Genomic DNA, 26407 nt, shown 5'->3' with positions numbered 1-26407 from the left:
AGGTGATCTGTAAATGTGGCAGGACGTCCTAAGTAGCTCCCTGTGAAAAAGATCTCTGCCGATCTGCCGGCGGAGACGTGTTCAACACTCGGCTCTGACAGATTTAGCAGCAGCTGGAGAAACAGTGTCCCCAAACTGTTCCTCTCCTCTAACCGCTGCTCACTCAAACACCTTCTGCAGTCAAACATGGAGATTTCAACTGAAGATGATGGCAAAAGCTCACCGACCAACTTTGCGTACAAAGGCGCTCACCAGGCGTTCAAGGACCGCTGGAAACAGACGGATGACTCTCTGTGCCGCCACAGTATGTCCTTCCACCTGTATCACACGGTGAGGAACGAGTTCTTCGCCAGCTACCTTTACCTGGTGGAGAAGATCCCTGTAGGTAAGGAGGACCGCACACTCATGCACAGTCAGACACGTTAAAGATTTACAACCTTTTCTTGGATCAGAAGAAGTCAGAGAAGCATGCTGCTGATTCTGCATGTTTTGGTTGATAACAAATTATTTCATATTGCTGTTAAAGTTTCCCTCTCAGACAGCTGCTGCATGAAAATGAACTTACAGAGACTTTAAACCTGCATCCAAGCAAACATCATGTGGTTAATTAGTCACTAATTCATCACATAATGGTGCATAATGAAAGTGCGCATGATTTAAATACTTTGCACTGCATTACCTACAATAATGTCACAGCGTTTGAGCCTTTTCTTCAGTTTATTGCAAATTGTAGTTTAATAAAGGGTAAAATGTTACAAGCCTCCATATTTTATAAATCATAAAGCAGCATACATACTTTTATTGTAAATGTAAATAAACACACAAAAAGACAGGTGAGAAAATAGCCTGTAGTTTGTTTTGACCTGCGACAGTTCACTGATCATCCTACGATATGTATTATAGTAAAAAAACAAACAAACACTATTTTCAGTCACTCTGCAGCTGTTTTGTTTTGACATTCATATAAAAATCTGTGCAGGTTGTCGTGTCCATGCTCTGTAGTTTTATCTGCCTTTTCTTACAGATGCATAAATACCTTTAAAACATTACAATTGCATGTAAATATATTGTTTTATGTAAACATAGTTCAGATTAATGAGCTTGTTTTTTGGAAAGAAAGACACAAAGCAGCACAGATTCACACAGTACATTTATATATCTGATCATTTTATAAAGGGATATTTACACTAAAGATATTAACTTTACTTTTCTTCTTGATGGTGTTTTTCTGATAAGCTGAACGATGCTTTCGGGTCTTCTGTTTATGTTTTAATCCAACTGCAGATGACAGTAAAATCTGAACATTGTCGTTACTTTAAAGCCAACTATATGTAAAAATCAGAATTTTATATTGCCAGCACAGTATAATAGATGCAGTGTGCATGCAGACATAATGTGGAGTGTAAACAGTAAGATCATTTTGCTTTGTTAACCCTTTACATACTGTTCATATTCTGACTCATAATTAGTCTCTACACCGATTCACATTCATCTGTCATTATTAAATGTTTGATTAATCCTTCATGAAGCTGTCAGAGAGCAAACACAGTGTTTATCTAGACGAAAAGAAACATTCACAATCACTATTTTATGGTCCAGGAGAACATTTTATAGAATATGATGAATACAACAACATGTTTGGATGCTGATTTTTTAATGTTGTAATAAACACAGGTCAAATTTGGACATTTGTATATATAAAAAATGTGTATCAGCTGCACAGAAATAAAAAAAAAGATGCATTTTAATTACATTTTTGTATATTCAGGGTCACATTAGAAAAAGTCCACCTAGAAAAGATGTGTATCAGGTGTTTTTACAGCGCTTAAATGTAAAAATCATCAGTCTTATGTAGAGAAAACATGGATGTACTATAGGAGCTGGATACTAGACTCAAATGGCACTTTTCCACTATACAGTTCTAGCACTACTCGACTCTACTCTGTTTTTTTGTGTTTCCATCAGGGATAGTACCTGGTACCTGGTACTACCCACATTGAGTAGGAACTATAGTAATGGAAAACGACCTGGTACCAAACCAAGTAGAGTCGAGCCGAGTTGTGCTAGAACTGTATAGTGGAAAAACGGCAAAAGATTCACTCAAATGAACATGTGCAGCCAGTGTTTCTGACCTCACCTTCACCCTCAACCCACAGACTTTACACTGGGATGACGTCATTGATAGACTTTAGTAAAGTTTTACAAACACAAAACTTCTTTGCAGTTAAAGGTCTCCTATCAACAGTTTTACAGACGTCTCTTTTTTAAGAGAGAGAGGGAACATTTTTGTTGTAATGCTGCGAGTGGCCACTGAATCATCTCTCTTAATATATCGATGGAAGAAACACATGAACGTCTCTGCAAAAAGGGTTTTTTTGGGTAACAAACGGAGCCTCAACAATACTTTATATTGCTCAATGTGCCAAACAAGCTAATGACTCCTCCCAACACTCTTCTGTTGAGTTAGAAAGAAAGGACTGGACTCAATAAGGTTAAAACTCAATATCTGTCCAAGTATAAGAGAAAACATTCTCACAAACTGTGATGAAACACAGTGATGAATATCCTCTAATATGAACAGAAAGACTCAGTATCATGTTTCATAATAATGATGCTATTTGGAGAAGATAAGTAAAGTCTGATTAATTATCTTATAAATAATTGAAGTTAGGGGGATGACAGTTGGAGCATTTCAGGTCATGAATGAGTCATCAGTAGACTGAGACTCATTTATTTCTACACCGAAGAACACTGAGATTATTATTCAAACAAAAACTGAACTGAAATGTGAATTTACTGCAAAGAAATAAACACAATCTCCTGACTATTTTCTTCAATTATGAATTATCTTGTAATAATTTGTCTTCAGATGTTTTATTTTCTCCAACCAACTGTCCCCAACTTTACTATCATGTATGAGAAAAAGAAGCATTGAAACCTCGTATTTAAGAAGCTGAAAAGAGTAATTAAAGTAGCATTAAAGTAATCTTTGCAGCTTTACAACCTTCAGCCCTATGTTCTGTCATTTCTAAGAAACTGTCCTCCCATCAAATTTAGGCTCTACGTTCCCTCAGACCTACATTCCCACAGGTAGATAGATAGATAGATAGATAGATAGATAGATAGATAGATAGATAGATAGATAGATAGATAGATAGATAGATAGATAGATAGATAGATAGATAGATAGATAGATAGATAGATAGATAGATAGATAGATACTTTATTGATCCCACTGGGACATTCCCTAATACCCTCCTTGGTGAGTGAACGTTGGTACCAAAGGCTTTCCTGAGACATTTCGTTAATAAGACTGGGAGCGGAGCGTCATGATGTCACAGTAGACCTTTACCTTTGACATTTGGCCACCAAAATCAAATCAGTTTATCGTTGAGTCCCGGTGGACGTTGGCACCAAATTTGAACCAATTCTGTCGAGGCTTTCCTGAAATATCACGCTAATGATTGGTCATTTATGAATATGCTTGAAAGATGGGTGAAATTCCCTATACACTCCCTTTAAAAAACGCTTTACACACCTAAAACACTTTTTTCATTACCACATCATTTATACTTCTTATATATTTCATCTAACTGTATAAGATGCATCAAATGAGCACCAAGTGTAAACTCTACACATGACGGCAGATCCATTTTTAACAACGTATGCCTGTGAGTGAACTGAGAAGCTTTTAACATGCTCTACTGTACAATCCTGACAGCTGTTTGAGCCGAAGCTAAATCCTCTAACCGCTTGTTCACTTTGTCCATCATTAAAGCACAAAGTCGCAGAAACTGGAGATCCTGACCTGCTGGACATTTTGGCTCAAAGAAACCTTACCTTGTCACCAACAACTTGATACAAGGCCCATTAATGGCTTGGCATGTCAAGCATGAAAGCACTAACTCATGTCAGTCAGAGAACCTGCAGACAGATTATTTACCAACAGCTTTAAACGCGCTGAATGGAATATAATTTTTTCCTTTTTTATGTCTTAATATAGTAAATGTCAAGCAAAACGCAATACACCCGATATACACACACTGCTCACATGTAGCTCAAGACATTTGCAAATGAATATTCATCCTCAGGGTTTAATTAGACGTCTTGATCTGTTATATTTGGAGTCAGAGGTCGACTCTCAGCTTCTAATGAGCTGGTCCACTCTGAAGGTGTGAGGTAGTAAAGGGACACGGTGGGACTGGATTGACACGTTCTTGGCAGTGAAGTACGTCGTCACGCTGCCTTGACTCCTTTTTGGTCTTGCTCAATGTTTCTATACTTACCCCTTTCCTCTTGTGAAGGAGGGGATAGGACACATAGCTGCCCACTCTTGGCGGTCTTATCACATCTGAAGCCTCACAATCTCCTCAAATGTTTCATGCCAAGAAAGTCACAACACGAATTAATAATGATAAAAATAATGCATTTTATTTAAAGGCGCCTTTCAAAGCACTCAAGGAAACCTTACAAGCAGGCAGGGAGTTCCGGTCCTCTGAAATGATGCCAACGCGGAAGCAACTTAAAACTGCATTCTATCAAAAGGCCACCAGGGGGCGGCCGTTTTGGTGTCAAAAGGACTTCCGTCTCTATACAAGTCAATGGAGAATTCACCAACTTCTCACTTGATTTCTAACCTCAGTAAACGTTTTCAAAATGTGTTTATGGTCTCAATCGCTAGTTTAAAGCCTTCTTCAATGCAGTATGATGTTCATTTGGGACATTTTGGCCTCCCTGATTTTATATGTGACGATAAAGCAGGGTATGCATTAGGGCGTGGCTACGTGGTGATTGACAGGTTGATTGGTTCACAGGTTCAGGAGGGCGCCTCATGCTCCTCCTGATGCCCATATAAGTAGAATCCCTGTTTTTATTTTTCCCAGCATGCACCTGAAATTTTCAAGATGGCGCTGCTCAGATCCGATACTATTGGCCTCCGAGCAGCAGTCCACAAACCAATGGGTGACGTCACAGATGTTACGTCCATTTCTTATATACAGTCTATTGCACATATAACACAACAACAGTACATCAAACATTATAAATCAGGTAACATTGATGAGGACGTTAGTGCAAAGATAAATAAATAAATGTGAATGTGACTACAAAGTGCATCAGTACAATAAATAAACAAGAATGTGATTGTATAGTCAGTGTGAGACAGAGTATGCAGCTCTGAATAAGTGCGTTTTCAGGCGGGATTTAAAGGTGGAGACAGAGTCAGAAGTGTGAATGTCTGGTGGGAGACTAACCCTAACCCAAAGGCGGGGGGGCAGACCTGCTGAAGGCTCTCGACCCCATGATGGTAGTTAAGTTGGCAGATGGGGCAAAGAGCTGGTTGGCAGAGGAGGATCGGAAAGGTCGGGAAGGTGTGTAGATGTGAATAAGTTCAGAGAGATATGATGGTGCCAGGTTGTGAATGAGGAGATTCTTAACCTTTGTGTCGTCCTCCCGGGTCAAATTGACCCCGTCTGTTTGGACTTTTCCTTCTTTCCTCCCTTCCTTCCTTCCGTCTGTCCTTCCTCCCTCCTTCTCTCTTTCTGTCCTTCCTTCCTCCCTCACTCCCTCTTTCTCTCTTTCTGTCCTTCCTTCCTTCTTTCCTCTGTCCTTCTTTCCTTCTTTCCTCCCACCCTCTTACCTTCCTCCCTCCTTTCCTTCCTTCTTCCTATCTTCCTTCTTTCCTTTCCTCCCTTCCTTCCTCCTTTCCTTCTTTCCTCCCTCCCTCCTACCTTCCTCCATCCTTTCCTTCCTTCTTCCTCCCTTCCTTACTTGACCACAGGACAACAGGAGGGTTAAAGTCAATGTGAGATTTGATAGGGAGCCAATGAAGTTGTTTCTTCGTGCCGAGTGTTTAAATCCCTTCTCTGGATCTCTAGCATGGAGGAAGGAGTCCAGCTGGAAATAAACAACCCCTCTCTCCCCTTCTCTCTCTCTCTGGTCTCAATGTTTCACTGTGGTGTCATTAATTCGGCCACTGGAGATCCCTGACAAGCGGACGGACATTCAGGAATGCGTCATCTAAGCCTTAGGAAATGTTGCGTTCATTCTTACTGGGTTTCATTTCAGATCTGGAAGAACTTGAGGCAGCGAGAGTTTGAGATTCCTCCAGAAGCCGGTCGCCGTGTTTCTTAATGTCAAAGTATGTCGGTGCAATGCGGACATCATACTATCAGAATACAGCGTTTTTAGGCCTGAAGAATCCTCGTCTGCTGTTCGGAAACACGGGAGATAAATGGACCGGCGTGTTTTCTTATATCATGTAACAGCTGAGCAGACTGGAAGAGTAGCACAACACGTTCTTATTTATAGTCTTCTGGTAATCAAATTATCATTCTACATTTCCTTTGAGATTGTAAACAGTAGTCCTGTCCGCACAGAGCAGTCCACTGTTCATCTGTTACTGACGTCTTATTACTTTGCTTTAAAACGTCAAACTGACAGATTTACATTAAAATTGAACTCCCATGTTAATTATTTGCCTTAGAGATCACTGCAATCATCTACTGCTGGTTTATTGGAGGCTTCACAGCAACAGATGAAATACAATCATATTTTTGTTATAAAATGTACCAAGGGAGTTCTTTCTCACCACAAGATGAACTGTTCTGATTTCTCTCCAGCGCCACCTTCAGGTCAAATGTTACACTTGGTAGATAGATAGATAGATAGATAGATGGATAGATGGATGGATGGATAGATAGATAGATAGATAGATAGATAGATAGATAGATAGATAGATAGATAGATAGATAGATAGATAGATAGATAGATAGATAGATAGATAGATAGATAGATAGATAGATAGATAGATAGATGGATAGATATGTAGATAAATAGATAGATGGATAGATGGATAGATGGATGGATAGATAGATAGATAGATAGATAGATAGATAGATAGATAGATGGATGGATGGATGGATGGATGGATGGATGGATGGATGGATGGATGGATGGATGGATGGATGGATGGATGGATGGATGGATGGATGGATGGATAGATAGATAGATAGATAGATAGATAGATAGATAGATAGATAGATAGATAGATAGATAGATAGATAGATAGATAGATAGATAGATAGATAGATAGATAGATAGATAGATAGACTGAACTACTGAACCCAATGGGAAATTAAGTTAAAGGTTGGGCCAAACGTACATATGTATAAGTGAGTCAGTCTAAAATGCAGCTTTACATTAACTTCTATGTGTTATATCTTCTTTACACCACTTACAAACCGTCCAAAATGCTGCTGCTTGGCTCTGAACCAACAGATCACAACTATTTTATCCTCACTTCATTGGCTTCTTGTTCATTTTAGAAATTAATGTCAAAATGTTGGCGCTCACTTATAGAGCCCTACATGGCCAGGCTCTGCAGTATATTACTATAATTATATAATATTTACACCATCGCACCCTTTGCTCCTCTACTCAGGGGTTTTCTAACTGCACCTCAGACACATTTTAGGACTCGGGGAGTTTGTGCCCCCAAAGCTGTTGAAAGAGTCTCCCAATAAGCTCTTTAAAAAGCACCTTAAAACTAATCAGTCCAGTCAGGCATTTAGGTAGATTGTGGTATTAACTTGACACCAATGTTTATCCCCACTGTATATTTTAATCTGGTGTCTTTATTTTGTATCTATCTCGATGTTATATAATTGGAGTTGATTTATTTATTATGAATGTGAAGCACTTTGTGACTGTTGTTTTATATAAATAAGCGTGATTTATTGAGTGTGAGATTTGCTTTACGCAGAGTTCAGTGTGATTGAATGTGACTCTCTGATGTCCAGCTGGTTTGAGAGAGTTGATGAAACCAATCAGGAAACATTCTTGTTTTATTAACTGCAGATTAAATAACACAAACTTATTAATGACAGTAAAATCTCTCCCTTCGCTTTTGGCTACAACACCAGTACATTTTGCCATGTGGATTTTGATCTGACTGCAGCTTCCTCTGCACACCTTTCCAATCGCTGTGTTTGAAGTCGGTGTAACTATTGAAATAAAAATAAATTGTCACTTTTCAGCAACTAAAAGGAGGCTTACAGGTATAAAGACACATTTATACAAACAGCCAATCAGTTCTTTTGCAGCACACTGAAGCCTTACGAGTAAACTCATCTGCTCATCTTTTGTAACGTTGGCTGTGAATAACTTTGTGGGTTTCTTGAGGCTTTAAACAATTTAGTTGTGTGCTGTTTTTTTGTTGTTTTTTTTCCAAATCTTTTGTAAAATGTCAGTTTTATTTAGTTCAAGTGTGGCTGTTGTGGCTCTGTTGTCATGCTAACTTTGCTCTCTGTGCAGAATAACAGAGACGCCTGCAGCAGAAGCACGATAATGTGTTTTTGTGGCTCTTGAGAAATAACTGATGATGTCATAGTGACGTCATCAGGGTTATCTAAGCCTGGGCGCAGATGTTTTTTTAAACATTTTTAACATGAAGACTGTTTTTCTATAGAAGACCATAAGATTGATGAATCTCAAATAGATTGTTATTGTGGTTCTTTATTGTTTTGGAAAATGTTGTAATTTGGGGTTTTTTTCTCTGTTTTTGTCGTTGAGTATTTGTGAAAAGTATTTTTTTTATTTTCATTTATTTTTCTGATCTGTATATTTGGCTTATTTCACAAAAGACTGAAGATGTTAAAAATGGGGTTTAAAATAAATGAGCCTGTCAGACAGAGAAGGACTCATGAACAGCGTTGCATTATGGGAATTGTAGGCTGCAGTGGTTTTGGATATTACTGTATATATATTATATATATATATATATATAATATATTTTTTAAAGGCAGGATAAGTTGTCTCAGCTGCTTTAAGTTTGATCATTTATGTTTTAACATCATTAAAGTTGGTACGATAGAAATAAGTCCACAACTTTATTATTTTATCTCTGACAAAATCTGATATGATGGGATTTTTTAAAATTCAGTTTTTGCAGACAGTACAGAATAATATATCAACTTTACATTACATCAGAGCATCTGCATCAAAGACACATTAACATAAAAATAAATAAATAATTAAATATATTAGAATATTTTTAATAAATCAAACCACAAATCTAGCTCATAAACCTTCTTTTTAACCCTCCTGTTGTCCTCGAGTCAAGGAAGGAGGGGAGGAAGAAGGAAGGAAGGGAGTGAGGAAGGAAGGATGGAAGGGAGGAAGAAGGAAGGAAAGGAGGGAGGGAGGAAGGAAGGAAGGAAGGAAAGGAAGAAAGGGAGGGAGGAAGGAAGGATGCAAGGGAGCAGAAGGATGGAAAGGAGGGAGGAAAGAAGGACAGAGGAAAGAAGGAAAGTAATGGGGAGTAAAGAAAGACAGAAGGAGGGAGGGAGGAAAGAAGGAAGTGAGGAAGGAAGTAAGGAAGGAAGGAAGGAGGGACGTAAAGAAGGATGGAGGGAGGGAAGAAGGAAGGGAGAAAGGGGGATGGAGGAAGGAAAGAAGGAGAGTAGGAGGAAGGACAGATGGAAGGAAGGAAGGGAGGAAAGAAGGAACAGTCAAAACAGACGGGGTCAATTTGACCCGGGAGGACGACACGAAGGTTAAAGAAATAAAAAACATATTACTGGAGCAGGCTTTAAGGGTTATGTAATAATAAGTAATGACCAATATTTTTTAAATTGATAAGTATGTAACATTTACTAATACAACCACCTCTAACCCTAAATGTGTGTTTTACATCTCTGTTTGTGTCCTAACAGTGAAGCTGTTCCCCGTCACCTGCGAGTACATCAAAGGAGAGAAGCAGTTCTACTACCGAGCTCAGCAGTTCTACGAGGACGTTACCCCCTCCGAGGAGGGCATGATGGGAGATTTTGTGAACATATCCGACGTGGATCTGGAAGGTTCCCGCCAGTTTCTGAAGAGGTTTGTGGTGAGTAGAAGAAAGTCTGCTGGTCCATATCGATAACATAACCTAAGACATAATAGAAATATTAAAAGTTAAATGACAATACAAAGATACAACAGTAGAGATGTATATTAAGGGTCACCAAGAGGAGTACATAGTGTCACTGTATTAAAGTATAACTTCATTTTCTGATTCATATAACCAAACCAAACATTTTTGAATTAACGCTTAAACAGGCAGGAGTGGAAAAAACATAATTTGAAGTTACCTCAAGTTATCTCATTTGTACGACGGAGTATTAGGGCCAGGCAAAAAAAAAAATAACAGGAAAAAAAAAAAGTTAGGCGAAAAAAAAAAGAACTCCAGCAGAAGACAAAATCCAGGCAAAAAAAAAAAAAGTCTGGCACAAGAAAAAATATGAAATTGATTTTTTTTTTTTTTATTGTGTCGGACTTTTTTTTTTTGCTTGTTTTTTTTTGCCTGTTTTTTTTTTTTTCTTGTGCCAGACTTTTTTTTTTGCTTGGCTTTTTATTTTTTTCTGGCCCTAATACTCCGTCGTACATTTGTACCTAAAGTAAAACATTTCCATAAATATTTATAATATATATATCAATATATATATATATGAGTTGTATATCTCCACCAGGATACGTTAGCATAAGATGGTCAAAAAATGGTCATAATGGTGATACTGTACATTCTTGATTTTTATCATTTCTATCAAAGTATAATACATATACCACAAGCTTCAAGTATACCAAATCCAAGGCATATACAACTAAACAACCACCTAGGGCTAATATTATTGATATAATATCGATATATTGCCCAGCCCTACAACCACCTTAACTAATCATGCTCCTAACAGAATGTTAAATAGTCTGTATCTCCTGGTGCACACTTCCTGTTTAAGGGTTAGAAACCTTAACACAGCGTGACAAGTGGAGACAATTTTAGTAACAAACACATGACATTAGGAAACTTAATCAAGCAATGAATGCATCACTGAATGCAACCTGAAGCTGAAGCCTGATGCTTTACTATAAATGCACCATAGATGTGCCTTAGAGTGGAGAACAATATGCTTTAATGTTACACTGACCCACATTTAGGTTTACAGCAGATCAAAGGTTTTAGTGAGAAACTGATACTGTTACATGTGTCACCTGCACACTGTATTAACTCACTCTGCTGTTGCTCTTCCTGCATCTGTACGTCAGAGTCTATTTTAAGAGCGAGCATTTCATCATGCAACAGACATCTAACATCATTCAACATGAAAAGGATTCCTTCTTGTTTCATGTGGGACGAGGCCTCGGCGTAAAACTCAGCGTCGGTCCCATAAACACCCGCAGAGAGCGAGCTGAGCCAGCAGCTTCTCATCAGCATGTTGGAGCTGTCGTTGGTCCTCAGTGGAGACAAGAAGGGTCAAAACATGCATGTTCAACTGGATGCATCCTTCCTTCCTTCCTTCCTTCCTTCCTTCCTTCCTTCCTTCCTTCCTTCCTTCCTTCCTTCCTTCATACATGTTCAACTCAGACAGAGCTGTCCTTCCTTCCTTCCTTCTTTCCTTCCTTCCTTCCTTCCTCCCTTCCTTCCTTCCTTCCTACATACATGTTACATGCATGTTCAACTCAGACAGAGCTGGAGTTTCCTTCCTTCCTTCCTTCCTTCCTTCCTTCCTTCCTTCCTTCCTACATACATGTTACATGCATGTTCAACTCAGACAGAGCTGGAGTTTCCTTCCTTCCTTCCTTCCTTCCTTCCTTCCTTCCTTCCTTCCTTCCTTCCTTCCTTCCTACATACATGTTACATGCATGTTCAACTCAGACAGAGCTGGAGTTTCCTTCCTTCCTTCCTTCCTTCCTTCCTTCCTTCCTTCCTTCCTTCCTTCCTTCCTACATACATGTTACATGCATGTTCAACTCAGACAGAGCTGGAGTTTCCTTCCTTCCTTCCTTCCTTCCTTCCTTCCTTCCTTCCTACATACATGTTACATGCATGTTCAACTCAGACAGAGCTGGAGTTTCCTTCCTTCCTTCCTTCCTTCCTTCCTTCCTTCCTTCCTACATGCATGTTACATACATGTTCAACTGAGACAGAGCTGTAGTTTCATTAATTACATGCATCCTTCCTTCCTTCCTTCCTTCCTTCCTTCCTTCCTTCCTTCCTTCCTTCCTTCCTTCTTTTCCTTCCATCTGTCCTTCCTTCCTTCCTTCCATCTGTCCTTCCTTCTTTCCTTCTTTCCTTCCTTCCATCTGTCATTCCTTCCTTCTTTCCTTCCTTCTTTCTTTCCTTCCTTCCTTCCTTCCTTCCATCTGTCGACAGAGGTTGTTTTTCCTTCCTTCCTTCCTTCCTTCCTTCCTTCCTTCCTTCCTTCCTTCCATTTGCCCGGCTCATGTTAGTCAGTGTGGACGACAGAGGTTGTTTTTAGATGCTCGACTGTGTCCAACTGCTAATTCAGGGGAGTGGGTTTGGCCCGGAGACCGAGTTATTTAAAGGATCATTTTTAAAGCCGCTCTAATAATAACCGGCTATGATCAGATGGTTTAAACAGAAGGCTGAAGCTGCTAATGTAAACACAGCCAGTCCAGATTTATCTCAGTATTAGTGACTCAATGCTCGCTGCTGCTGCACTGACCGAATATTCTGAATATGTACAGTAAAATTTTAAAAGGCAATTTAATATTTACTGTGTGGCAGTGGCTGCACTTGAGTATAGAGTTACAATTATGATAATAATATCTTTATTTATATAGCACGCTATAAAACACAAGGGTCAACAAAGTGTGTCACAGGATAAAAAGTAAGAAAACACATAAAGAATAAAACCAAACTTGTTATCCATGATTCTTTAAGCCAATAGAAATGTCAGAAAATAGTAAAAGTGTCCCAGAACCCAAAATAACAGTTTAAAAACCCAAATATATTCCAATGATGAGAACATTTAACCCTCCTGTTGTCCTCTAGTCAAGGAAGGAAGGGAGGAAGAAGGAAGGGAGGGAGGAGGGTGGAAGGAAAGGAGGGAGGAAGGAAAGGAGGGAGGAAGGGAGGGAGGAGGGAGGAAGAAGGAATGAAAGGAGGGAAGAAGGAAGGGATGGAAAGGGGGGAGGAAGGAAGGAAGTGAGGGAGGAAGAGAAGGAAGGAAAGGAGGGAGGAAGGAAGGAAGGACAGAGGAAAGAATGAAGGAAGGAGGGAGGAAGAAAGGGAAAAGAGGAAGGGAGGAGGGAAGGAAAGTAGGTGGGAAGAAAGAATGAAGGGAGGAAGGAAGGAGGGAAGGAAAGAAGGAGGGAGGGAGGAATGAAGGACAGAAGACAGGAAAAAGGGGGATGGAGGAAGGAAAGGAGGAAAAAGAAAGGAAGGAAAGAAAGAGAGAAGGAGGGAAGGAAGGACAGACGGAAGGAAGGAAGGTTAAGGCTTTAAAACACAAAGCTGCTGTTCATCCAGACAGAAAACTTAATAGAAAAAAGGTTTTAACTATTTTAATATAACTTAAATGTCAATATTTCATCTTCTAGCATAACTTGGTGTCATGTTTCCAAAATAAAGAGTTATTATGGTTTTTAAAGGGCCCGAGGTGAACATGAAACCCGGCCTGTCTGTCGGTGTTTTACTTCCTCCTAAATGTGTCGGATGGGGTCGAGGTCAGGGGTCAAGGTTAGGCTAAATTCCTTCAAACTAACTATTTATACACACAGCTGACTTTGTGAACGCTGACATTGTCGTGTTGAAACAGGAAGTAGATGAAAGCAAACTCGTTATTGTGAAGATCAAAGCTAGTTACTCTGTTTAAAATGTAATAAGTAATGTAACTATTTCAATGATGACTTTTCTAATGTTCTAACTAATGTTTTTCAGCTGTTAGGGTCACCTCTACAATTATCTTCCATTTAAGGCAGGGGTGTCAAACATGCGGCCCGTGGGTCAGAACTGGCCCGCCGAGGGGTCCAATCTGGCCCACTTTCCTTCCATCCGTCCTTCCTTTCTTTCCTCCCTTTCCTCCATCTTTCCTTCCTTCCTTCTTTCCGTTCTTCCATCTGTCCTTCCTCTCCTTCTTGCTTCCGTCCTTTTCTTTTTTCCCTTCCTTCCTTCCTTCCTTCCTTCCTTCCTGTCTTCTTTTCCTTCCTTCCTTCCTTCCTTCCTTCCTTCCTTCCTTCCTTCCTTCCTTCCTTCCTTCTTCCTTCCTGTCTTCTTTTCCTTCCTTCCTTCCTTCCTTCCTTCCTTCCTTCCTTCCATCTGTCCTTCCTTCATTCCTTCCTTTTGTCCTTCCTTCTTTCCTTCCTTCCATCTGTCATTCCTTCTTTCCTTCCTTCCTTCCTTCCTTCCTTCCTTCTTTCCTTCCTTCCATCTGTCATTCCTTCTTTCCTTCCTTCCTTCCTTCCTTCCTTCCTTCTTTCTTTCCTTCCTTCCTTCCTTCCTTTTTTCCTTCCTGGGAAAACTATTTCTACACACATCTGACATTGTCGTGATGAAACAGGAAGTAGATGAAAACAAACTCGTTATTGTGAAGATCAAACTGAAATACACCAACATGTAATATAACGTAATGTTCCTTTAAGGTTGAGATACTGAAGCAGAAAATGTGCTAAAAATAGCAACTTTTATGAGTTAAAGCCGGAGACAATCAGTGTTGTGAAGGTAACAGATTACTAGTTACTCTGTTTAAAATGTATTAAGTAATGTAACTATTTCAATGACATCATCAAAGTAATGTAACTTATTACATTTGATGACTTTTCTAATTTTCGAACCAATGTTTTCAGCGGTTAGGGTAAATGTTCCCTCCATCTGTCCCTTCCTTCCTTCCTTCTTTGCTTTCTTCCTTCCTTCCTTCTTTCTTCCGTCCTTTCCTTCCTCCCTTCCTTCTTTCTTTTCTCCTCCCTTCCTTCTCCCTCATTTCCTTCCTTCCTTCCCTTCCTTCCCTCTTACCTCCTTTCCTTCTTTCTTTCCTTCCTTCCTTCCCTTCCTTCCCTCTTACCTCCTTTCCTTCTTTCTTTCCTTCCTTCCTTCTTCCGTCCTTTCCTTCCTCCTTTTCCTCCCTTCCTTCCTTCATTCTTTCTTTTCCTCCCTTCCTTCCTCCCTCATTTCCTTCTTCCTTCCCTCTTCCCTCCTTTCCCTTCCCTTCCTTCCTTCCTTCCTTCTTTCCTTTCCTTTCCTGCCTTCCTTCCTTTCTTCCTCCTTTCCTTCCTTCCTTCCTTCTTCCCTCCTTTCCATCCTTTCTTCCATCCTTCCTCCCTTCCTTCCTTCCTTCCTTGACTCGAGGACAACAGGAGGGTTAAAGGTTGAGTTTGCAGGATGAAGTTAAAAACCATAAATGGAAGATAATTGTAGAGGTGAGTTTAAAAAATATGTCAAAAAAGAAGAAGGAAAAAAAAGTGCATTTAAATGTCAGCTTCCTTGCTGCATGTTATTATCATATCTATAGAAGGTCTATACTTTATTTTCTGTGTTGCCAGATGTTGAGATTCGGCTCCTCAAAAGCACCGACAGCACAAACAAGCGGCCCTCAGTTTCCTCGGGGGCAACCAAACCCTGAACTTTACCACGGAGGGTAAAAACGAAAAAAGTCACCTCACTTGAATCATGCTGGTTTTTCTTCCTTTTCATTTGGTATTCTGACCTCACTCCAACCCCTCCACACCAGGGGCCCCCAGTGTGTGATTGTATGAAAGATGGGGCCCCGGGGAGCGCTGCGCTTGTTACAGGAGGCTTCCTGGTTGCGGTGAATTATTGCCATATTGCTCGGTGAGTGTGTAGCTCCGTTTAATCTGGATGTAGTCTAAATCTTTCTCTTTTTTTTCTGCAGTGCTTACTTTTAATGGAGATGTCAGGTTTTAGCAGGAGGAGGTTTTTTTTTTTTTTGGGGGGGGGGGGGGGGGGGGGTGCTTGCAGTGTAGCAAAGCACACGACTGTAGAAGATGTATTTTGGTTTATTATTTAGCTTTTAAGTGACATATTTAAAGTGAAAGACTCTAAACACAGCTGTTATCACCAGTTTTGGGCAATAACTAGTAACATTAATTTAATTATAAACTAAATATAATTAATCTGTTACAGTTACTGATGAAAATGTTGATGAATACAAAAGGAGGTTACATCTGAAGTCACACCTTTTGCTAATTTTGTAATAGTTAACATTAACTTAATACATATATTGCTGTTTTTAATTCTTTTAAATAAATATTTTTTCTTATATTTAGTAAATAAATCATGACGTGGACTTAAATGGAGTCACAGTACCAATTAAACCCACTTTATTCATCAAATATCTTTATTTTATATTCCAACATCTACATGAACTAATGAATACATTTTCACATGAGAGATAAATGTTGCTTAATAAGAAATGATCTCCCTTATAAATCATGTCAGTATCCATGAAAAACAGCTGGACTTAGATTCTGGTGCTTAATGGGAACATTTACCCTAACAGCTGATCTTAGGTCTGAGGAAGGAAGGAAGGAAGGAAGGAAGGGAGGAAGTGAGGAAGGAAGGGAGGAAGGAAGGAAGGAAGGAAGGAAGGAAGGAATGAAGGAAGGAAGGAAGGATGGAACAGTCAAAACAAACAGGGTCAATTTGACCCGGTAGGACGATACGAAGGTTAAGGAAAGTGATATTTAGTTTTTTATTTATGTAACATTTGGTTCTGTTTTCCTCCTCAGGGTCCCGGTAAGGCCGGCACACACTGCGCTCTGGACTGCGGCTGCGGGATCGGCCGTGTGAGCAAAGGCGTCCTCCTGCCTGTGTTTGAAAAGATGGAGATGGCGGACATGATGGAGCACTTCCTGCTCCACGCGCACGAGGAATACCTGGGCGACGACGCCGACCGCATCGAGACGTATTACTGCTACAACCTGCAGGAGTTAACGCCGCCGCAGAACAAGTATGATGTCATCTGGATGCAGTGGGTGGCATGTAAGTACGAGAGGTGTCTAAGTCTGTCCATCGTGGGACTTATCTTATCTTATCTTATCTTAGCTTAGCTCTGCCCTCCTGTTGTCCTCGAGTCAAGGAAGGAAGGGAGGAAGAAGGAAGGAAGGGAGGGAGGGAGGGAGGAAGGAAGGAAGGAAGGAAGGAAGGAAAGAAGGAAGGGAGGAAGAAGGAAGGAAGGGAGGGAGGAAGGAAGGAAGGAAGGAAAGAAAGGAGGAAGGAAAGGAGGAAGGAAGGGAGGAAGGAAGGAAGGAAAGGAGGAAGGAAGGAAGGAAGGACGGAGGAAAGAAGGAAGGGAGGGATGAAGAAGGAAGGAAGGAAGGACGGAATGAAGGAAGGAAGGAAAGGAGGAAGGAAGGGAGGAAGAAGGAAGGATAGGAGGAAGAAAAGGAGGAAGGAAGGACGGAGGAACTAAGGAAGGAGGGAGGGAGGGAGGGAGAAAGGAAAAGAGGAACAGTCAAAACAGACGTGGGTCAATTTGAATCCAAATACACGTCACTTGTATTATTAGTTAGGTGTTACCAGTTCTAAAGGTTGTAGACATACTTAAATACGCTATGAGGTGATAAAAATACTTTAGTCTCTATGTATTTATAAAGATAGTAAACTCTTCAAACACTGAGTGACATCCTGCAGATGTTACATGAAACTTAATACACCAACTTGCCCTCAGCTTAAGTTTTAGCAGACAAGTGATGTTAAAATGTCTTTCTTTTGGTCTGTGATGGAGGACAGTTTCTTCTTCTCTTTCTTAACTCTCTGGCTGCTAGATAGATAGATAGATAGATAGATAGATAGATAGATAGATAGATAGATAGATAGATAGATAGATAGATAGATAGATAGATAGATAGATAGATAGATAGATAGATAGATACTTTACTGATGCCGATTGGAAATTAATTTGAAGGTTGGGCAAAAGAGTTGTACACATGTATAACTGAGTCAGTCTAAAAATGAGGCTTTATATTAACTTCTATGTGTTAAATCTTATTTACACCATTTACAAACCGTCCAAAATGCTGCTGCTTGGCTCTGAACTCGATCCAACAGATCACACCTATTTTATCCTCACTGCACTGATAGATAGATGGATAGACATACTTTATTCATTCCCATTGGGGAAATTCATATATCCAGTAGCTCATGCATATACACAAATAAATAAGAGCTAATAATATATATATAAAGACCTAAAAGTCACTATCTTATGATCGTTGTAAAGTCTGATTGCTGCAGGTAAAAAGACTTCCTGAACCGCTCTGTCTTACATCACAGTGAGACGAGCCTCTCGCTGCTGCAGTTTGTAGATGTTGTACAGTACAGAGGGTGTTTGGGGTTGTTTATAAAGGCCTGAACCTTTGCACCTGTAGCCCTTTTTACAGCCTTACTAAGCACAGAGTCTGCCTTCCTCACAAGCTTCTGCAGCCGCTTCACATTGCTGTCTGCCAGGCAGCCTCCGCAGCAGACTACAGCGAAGAACAGGACACTGGCCACCACTGACTGGTAAAACATATGCAGCATTTCATTGCATACATCAAATGATCTCAGTCTGCGGTGGAAGAAGAAGAGCCGCTCTGCCCTTTGTGATACACTGCAGTCCAGCTTGTTTACACCTAGATACTCATAGCTTTGTACCACTTTAATGGACGTGATCAGCTGATAGAAAAACCCTCTGCAAGATCCTCCAGAATGAGCTGGAGAATGTGAGCAGGTAGAGGAATGTATGGGTCACTTAGCTCGGATGGGAGATGGAGAATAACTGAAATAAAAAGCGTTGACCACCATTCTGCAGCAGGACAAACTGTGCTGTAACCTGTTTTTGTATCAAGTCAAGCAAAGTTCCCCACAGGGACTCTACACATTATGTCAGTTTGGATTCATATTTTATGTCCTTTTCCTTCTGTCTCTTTCTTTCTCTCTTCAGGCCACCTGACGGACAAGGACCTGATGGAGTTCCTGGTGCGCTGTAAGAGGAGCCTGCGTCCAAACGGCGTCATCATCATAAAGGACAATATGGCGCGGCAGGGCTGCAAGCTGGACGCCATCGACAGCAGCATCAGCCGCCACCTGGACATCATGAGGCACATCATCGCCAAGGCGGGCTTGGAAGTCCTGGCGGTTGAGAAGCAGGAAGGCTTCCCCGAGGTCATCATGCCTGTCTGGATGATTGCTATGAAATAGAAGTGACATTTTGACTGTAAAAAGTAGATTTTTTCTTTGCTCCATTTGGCAAATACTGTGAGGAAATTCCACCTTAAAGCTGAATTCACATGTTATTCCACTTGAGTTTAAGTCTAGATTTGTGATCAAGCCTCTGAAGACTTCAGCAACACAGCAGGAAACCTTCACGATGTCATCAAGAGATAAATCCTGAAACAACAGCGTGGACAGCCTGAAGGCACCAGGGGCGATTTTATGGAGACGAGAGCGTTTTTTCTGCTCAGCGCTGAAATGAAATAAAGCTTTTACCGGGACATTAAACTTCAACAGAGGCACTCTGCGCGTCCACAAACACAGACTGTAATTTATCGTCAGTCGACCACCTCCAGGTTTTGTATCATGATGACATCAAAGATTAGAGCTTCGGTTCTCTGAGGGAGAAGTTTATTCCTGTGTGAACCATGACGATCATTGGAATAACATGTGAATTCAAACTTACTGCTGGGTTTCTCCTTTAAATGAATGATTTGTTTTTGACTAAATCGAACATGTTACAGCACAAGTGCAACATATCAACAACAATTAAGTATCATGTTAGACTATAGAGCTTCATATTTTTCAGTTTTCTTAACCTGTGATCTGTGTTTGGATACATTATCAGTCAGTGACATCTGATCCAATGCTGTGTCTCAAATCCCTTCTTCTGTACTTACTTAATATTTTGAGTATGGAAACATGCAGCACTATGAGAACCTGGATGGTTTCACTCAGAACAGTCAAAAAGTTGAGTGTGGAACCACAGACACTCAACTCACAGAGACTCACCCTCAACGGACGCCATCTTGGCTCTGTAGAAGAAGGGGAGGGATCACTTTTCAAACAGGACGTTGTTTACAAACGTAAATTAATCATGTGTTTTTTCCACTAAACGCCACTATAGTGTTGTCACATATAGAATTATTTGCTATAGTTAATTTAGCAGTCTGTGATGATTTGGTAACACGAACAATAATACAAATGCTAATATCAAAATATGCACACTACGCAAATAAGTACACAGTGTACTAAACAGAAGGTTGTGATTTGAGACACAGTGCTGGTGTTAATAAGAGTTCTCGTTTTGAATGAATCTAAATATAGAAATTATGCAGGCAGAGCTGATAGAGCTGTCAACAAACATGGGGCATTCAAGGTAAAGGATAGACTCTCAAACCAGAACCATGCAGTCAAAGACATCCGTGAGCTACTTTTCAGTATATTACTATCTAGGGAAATGTTCAGACAATCAGACATAGTGGAGAATCTCAGCTAACAGTTGCACCATTTGAAACAGTCTCCTCCACTGCAGATGTTTCCAGTTGAACACTTCTGATAAAAGCATAAATCTGAGCTTTTGTGACATTTATCGTACTACAGTTTGAGTGCGGCTTCTTCTTCGTCGCCTCATTCTGGTGCCAAGCTGCAATTGATTAATTACTGCCCCCCTGTGGCTGGAGAGCAAAACACATCCAATGCATTATAGGTGTTTTTAGTTTTTGGAGGCCTCAGAGCTCAACACACAATCAGCAGAAAACATAAATACACTTCAGGAGGCAGTTAGCTCAAGTTAAACGCTGGTAAACTGTTACACGGCCCTTTAGACAGCTGTATGGATTAAAATAGTGTGGCTGAAACATCACATTACATTTCAATCCAATGAAATTTTCCCATATTTGGCCCTGAAAAAAGGACATGATGTCACCAGCTCGTCCTTGCAAGAAAACACAGTATTGATCTAAAATTAACGCCATCTAGTGGCCATAATAAAGTGATGCAGCTAAGATGACGTCAATATAAAGTGATAATTTGCTTCATTAGGACAAGGCAGGTTGGGTTGATGACTAGATAGTTAGATACTTAGCTGCAGCAGTAAACACATGCTTGAGTTCGTCCATCATGCAGGCTTCTCCAATACAAGCAAACAGGAAACAGGAGTGTGGATGAACCAGTTGCATCCTGATAGCAATCAAATCTGCACCTGTGTTTCCTCTTTATCCAGACACAGATCACATATCAATACCAGGTGGAAATGGAGCCTTAATACTTCATATCACAGCAGAGATCATGTTAATTCAGTCCCTCTAGTCCAGGTTGGTCAGGTGTAAATATTAATGTAGTTCCAATGTAAGTATGTTGTTTTATACTTTTGCTTGTAATATTGCAGGTTAATACATTATATGAGTACTTTTTATATTGATTTTCTTCTATGCATTTGTGTGTGCCATGCTTCAATTTAGACTACTTAATTAGACTAATTATTATCTTAACTGCTTTGCTTGCGAACTGCTTGGATTCCACTTTGAATCTTTCCAGAACCACATCAGTACTCTTCAGTGTCTTGTGTTATATGTGTATACAGTTCTATGTGTGCTTTCATTAAACACAGCTGAAGTTAGCTTGGCTGCTTTGTGTTTCAGCTGTTGAACCAAACTCTCCAAGAACAAAGTTTTATGATTTTTGAGCGGTCTTTTCATACATAATGTTCTTCATCCCACATTCCAAACAAAAAGCTAATAGGATTAGAGACGGGTAATCAACCGTTGGCTATTATAATCAAGGCTGGAACATAACTGCTGACCAATTTTCTCGAAATATTCCTACATAACAGCCCGTCCACACCCTTGACAGTGACCAAGCTGCAATCTTCCACAGAGCAGACTCAAGACACACAAGATAATTGAGATCCTCTCAAATCGTTATGGTAATTCTCCTAAGTATTATTGCTATTATTATTCTTTTTTTCCAGGCTAACTGTAGAAGCAGCACATTGTTTTGGACTAATGACTTTCAGCTGGGCCCCTGAGGTGGATGGAGGGGTGGGGGTTTGATTATTTCCTGGTTTTGACAGACAGTGCCTGCTTTCATATCTGCCCTGGCTTCATTTCAGGCCTGTCAGATGTTGTCTGCATAAAACACATCCAGGAGTCGCCTCAAATATTCAGCATTTGCGTGCGTAAGCTGCTCGACGGGAGTGGTGCGGAGTTGTTCCTCCCCAAGCTTTTTCATGAAAGGACAGTTTGTCAATGAGCTGCCTGGCACTGAAAAAAGTACAAAAATCATCAAAGTGTTGAAGGCGCGATGGCGTGAGATGATCTCCGCGGCATGTTTCTCGTGTCAGAATGACTCTTTTGAGATGTGAATAGACCAAACACATTTTCCACATCCCGTATGAATTAAAGATCAAAATGCCCCAAAGTTAAACTTGTAGGTATTTTTTTCTCTCTCTCCTCCAGCAAATAGCAGCCAAATGTGCTGTCACCTTTTCAGGAGTGGTTAGCGTCCCTGACAGTCAAGGCTATCATTTCTAATACTCCTCAATGTCTTCTGCAGCCACTCGGCAGCAGTTTGAATACATTAGCAGGAGTAACACTAATTTGTCCAGTCACGTCAGCAGAGCAGAGGTTTGGGCTCGAGTCCAGACGGAGTATATCTCTGACAGCTCGCAGAGACAGCAGGAAGACGAGGAGAAGAGGGGGAGTTAGTGACCAACGCTGTGTTCAAGTGTGATCACCTTTATGTGTTAGCAGTGGAGCCAAATGGGAACGACAAAAAGTGGGCCAATCAAACCCAAAACCTGCCAAAATCACATCCGGTTTGAGAAATTCTACACCACAGTTACAATAATGAAAAATGTATCATAGAAAGCAACTTTTTAGATTTTAGATAATATTGTATTAACCCTCCTGTCGTCCTCCAGGGTCAAATTTACCCTGTCTGTTTTGACTGTTCCTTCTTTCCTCCCTTCCTTCCTTTCCTTCCTCCCTTCCTTCTTTCCTTTCCCCCCTTCTTTCCTCCCTCCTTTCCTTCCTTCCTTCCTTCCTTCCTCCGTCTCTCTTTCTTTCCTCCCCCCTACCTTCCTCCCTTCCTTCTTTCCTCTGTCCTTCTTTCCTTCCTTCCTCCCTTCCTCTTTTCCTTTCTCCCTCCCTCCCTCCCTCCTTCCTTCTTTCCTCTGTCCTTCCTTCCTTCCTCCTTTCCTTCTTTCCTTTCCTCCCTTCCTTCCTCCCTCCTTTCTTTACTTCTTCCTCCCTTCCTCCCTTGACTCGAGGACAACAGGAGGGTTAAACGTTAAAAGTTGTTACAGATGTTTTATTACAGAACTCTGACTGACAAATAATTAGAACAGGAGGAAAGGTTTTAATAAATAGACGGCCATCAGTTGTCAGGTTATCAATCACTGCATGTTTATCTGATTACATTCATCACATATGATAGGATAGAGACGGCTGGTTAGTGACTGAGTATGATTATAGAGTCGGTTGTTTAAGAACATAAATCTTTGGCACTTCTGTATCATGAACTGCCAAGAAGGATACATCAAAGCTTTCAGTAAAATGTTCCCAGTCGTAATTGCAACCCTCAGTGTTAACATGAATGATATTTTTTACAAGTGGGAAACTCAAGAATTATAATAATATCAGCCTACTGAACTGAAGAGAGGAGGGGCCGATAACCTGTCGTGCAAATGGTACAAAAAGTCACAACCTTGCTAAAACAATTTTTATCCTCCTAATGAAATAAAAAGCATCCAGATTGGGTGGAAAAACACTCAATCTGGCAACACTACATATACGTTTCTGGGAACAGTTTAACTACAGAGCTACAGAATGAACTGTAGGAGGAAAGTGTGGGATAGAAAGTAAATATGCTAATTAATGTCAGAGACTCATTAAGACTGTTTATCTTCAAAGTTTGTGTAGATGCATTGTTTTGTTATGTTTGGACATTTTTCTAGTTGATGGATAATGGATGAGTGTACGGCTACCATAGTGCTGTTGCCTAATCTAAAAATAGCAAGAAAAGCTAAATAGGAACAAATATAACCAGATAATGTAAAAATAATGGTGGAAAATAGCATATTTCTTCACTATAAATAGTCCAGAAACAAACAAGTATCCAGTAAAAAAAAAAAGGACGGTGTTGTGTGTATATGTGTACAGTCTCATTAAAAAACCATCCCTTTACTCATTAAACTGTCCAACAGATGTTATCGTCTAATCTCGTGATCACGCGGGGAGCTCCGGTCCTCTGAAATGAGGCCAACGAGGAAGTAACTTAAAACTGCATTCTATCAAAAGGCCACCAGGGGGCGACCGTTTTGGTGTCAAAAGGACTTCCGTCTCTATACAAGTCAATGGAGAATTCACCAACTTCTCACTTGATTTCTAACCTCAGTAAACGTTTTCAAAACGTGTTTATGGTCTCAATCGCTAGTTTAAAGCCTTCTTCAATGCAGTATGATGTTCATTTGGGACATTTTGGCCTCCCTGATTTTATATGTGACGATAAAGCAGGGTATGCATTAGGGCGTGGCTACGTCGTGATTAACAGGTTGATTGGTTCACAGGTTCAGGAGGGCGCCTCATGCCCCTCCTGATGCCCATATAAGTAGAATCTGTGTATTTATTTTTCCCAGCATGCACCTGAAATTTTCAAGATGGCGCTGCTCAGATCCGATACTATTGGCCTCCGAGCAGCAGTCCACAAACCAATGGGTGACGCTACGGATGTTACGTCCATTTCTTATATACAGTCTATGCTCGTGATCTAAAAACAGCAGCACCTTTACTGATGTTACATGAAGCTGCACTACTGAACTGTACACACAACCCAGAACAGCTGAAACTCGTGAAAAAGAAAAGTTGGCTGTCCTATGAAAGATGGAGTAGATCAGAACTGAAGTTGGCGCTTGTCTAAAAGAAAAAGTTGTATACAAGTTTGCTCACATTGTTTCAGCTGCTTAACTCAAAACTGTCATCGCCTCTCCTGGTCTGTGTGGTTTATGATGGTCCTTAAGTTTGAGAGGCTAGTCTACATCATACCTTTCTGTTCATAAAAAGCAGTTCTCTGATAGGTCACTGAGACTATAGGCTAAGTTTACGATGTTAGAGGCTGTGCTAACACTCAAGAACGAGTTAGGTCAAATTCTCTTTTTTTGCCAGCTTCTTTGTTTAATCTTTATAAACGTGTGTTAACCACTCATCATTGGATTTAATATGAATATTCACTGATATTTTCCCCCTGAGGAAAAATGTAACCTAATTTAAAGACCAGGACCTTTTCGTGTAGCACCAACATCGGGTCAATTTTTCTCCTTCGACCAACATTTTGATTTTTGACTTTCTGACCTTTAACAGGATCTCAGGATCTGATTCATAGATTTAGAAATTTGCTGAGGATGTTCATGTGTGTATCGAGGTCTGAAAGTGTCCAGTTAAGTGTGTTTGTGATTGTCTAAGCTGGACAGACAGTTACGATCTGACAGAAACATGGTGACACGTTGTCCAGTTCTCTTAATATATCCACAGTCTCACTATGGGTAGAGCTCTAAAAGCAGGTCTGTGATTGGTTACTGAGACCAGGTCTGGGTTCATGATGTTGGAGGCTGTGCTAGCACTAAAGAATGAGTTAAGTCAAAAGCCAGTTTTTTCTCACCATATATATTATATTTATATTAGGTTAATTTGATGACCATGACCTTTTCATTGAGCACATCCATCGGGTAAAATTTTCATCTATGACCAACTCTTTGATTTTTGAGCTTCTGACCTTCGACAGGATCTCAGGATCTGATTGATAGATTTAGAAATATATATATTGAAATATATTAATGATCTGAAAGTGTAAAGTCACGCTTGTTTGTGATTGTAAAAGCTGGACAGAGATTCACTACCTGATGGAAACATGGTGACAGTCCAGTTCTCTCAATACAGCCACAGTCTCCCTATGGGTAGAGCTCTAAAACCTCACAAACTGTCATGTCATACTTTTGTTTAGTGCATTATTATTGGTGTAATAAACACATGGGCCTCTAGGGGCTGCTAACACAGCTTTAACCTTTAAAGTCAGTAGTCTGAGGCTTTTTATAAAGATGCAACAACCCACAGAGTGACAGTCACACTATAGCTTCCGCCCTCATGTGAGGATAGTAAACACCCCCAGGAAGCAGCAGTGGGGTCACTTTCTGGAGCAGAGCCTCCAGCTCAGACAGCCTGAGCTTTCATCCCGAACAGACCGAGTCTTTGTGGAATCTACAGTCGAGAGAAACCTCAGCTGAGTCAGTCGGTCGGTCTCTGGAGGCGCGATGGTTTCAGCGAGACAGAGAGGAGTGAGCCTAACCTCCACTCCCTGGGAGAATTCAGCCCAGAGGAATGTGCTTTCTATTCATCTCCAGTTCTCATAGTAAATCATGTCACTGAAAACGAAATAAAAAAAATAGACCTGATGATTTTTTGGGCTGCTTTTTCTTTGGCTGCCCATCCGGGGTATTAACTCTCCCAGCATGTTGTCAAGGGTGTGAGGGTGGTTTTCTTCTTTTTCTTCTCTTTTTTTCTCCGCCCTGCTCTGCTCACAGGACAGGGATTAGTAACACAGACTTTTTTACAGGCCCTGCCCTGAGCATGTAATATTTCATCC

General features: G+C 40.4%; 1 protein-coding gene across 1 annotated transcript; it reads left to right on the top strand.

Annotated features, from left to right (window-relative positions):
* Window positions 1–186: 186 nt before the first annotated feature.
* Window positions 187–18976, top strand: ntmt2 (N-terminal Xaa-Pro-Lys N-methyltransferase). Its single transcript, XM_062424704.1, has 4 exons — window positions 187–385; window positions 9714–9886; window positions 16525–16777; window positions 18720–18976. Exons 1-4 carry the CDS (start codon window positions 187–189, stop codon window positions 18974–18976), a joined length of 882 nt encoding a protein of 293 aa, XP_062280688.1.
* Window positions 18977–26407: the final 7431 nt, after the last annotated feature.

Source organism: Scomber scombrus, chromosome 8 (assembly GCF_963691925.1).
Source record: "Scomber scombrus chromosome 8, fScoSco1.1, whole genome shotgun sequence".
Lineage (NCBI taxonomy): Eukaryota > Metazoa > Chordata > Actinopteri > Scombriformes > Scombridae > Scomber > Scomber scombrus.
The sequence above is the reverse complement of the archived record's forward strand: the minus strand, read 5'-3'. Positions and strand labels throughout refer to the sequence as shown.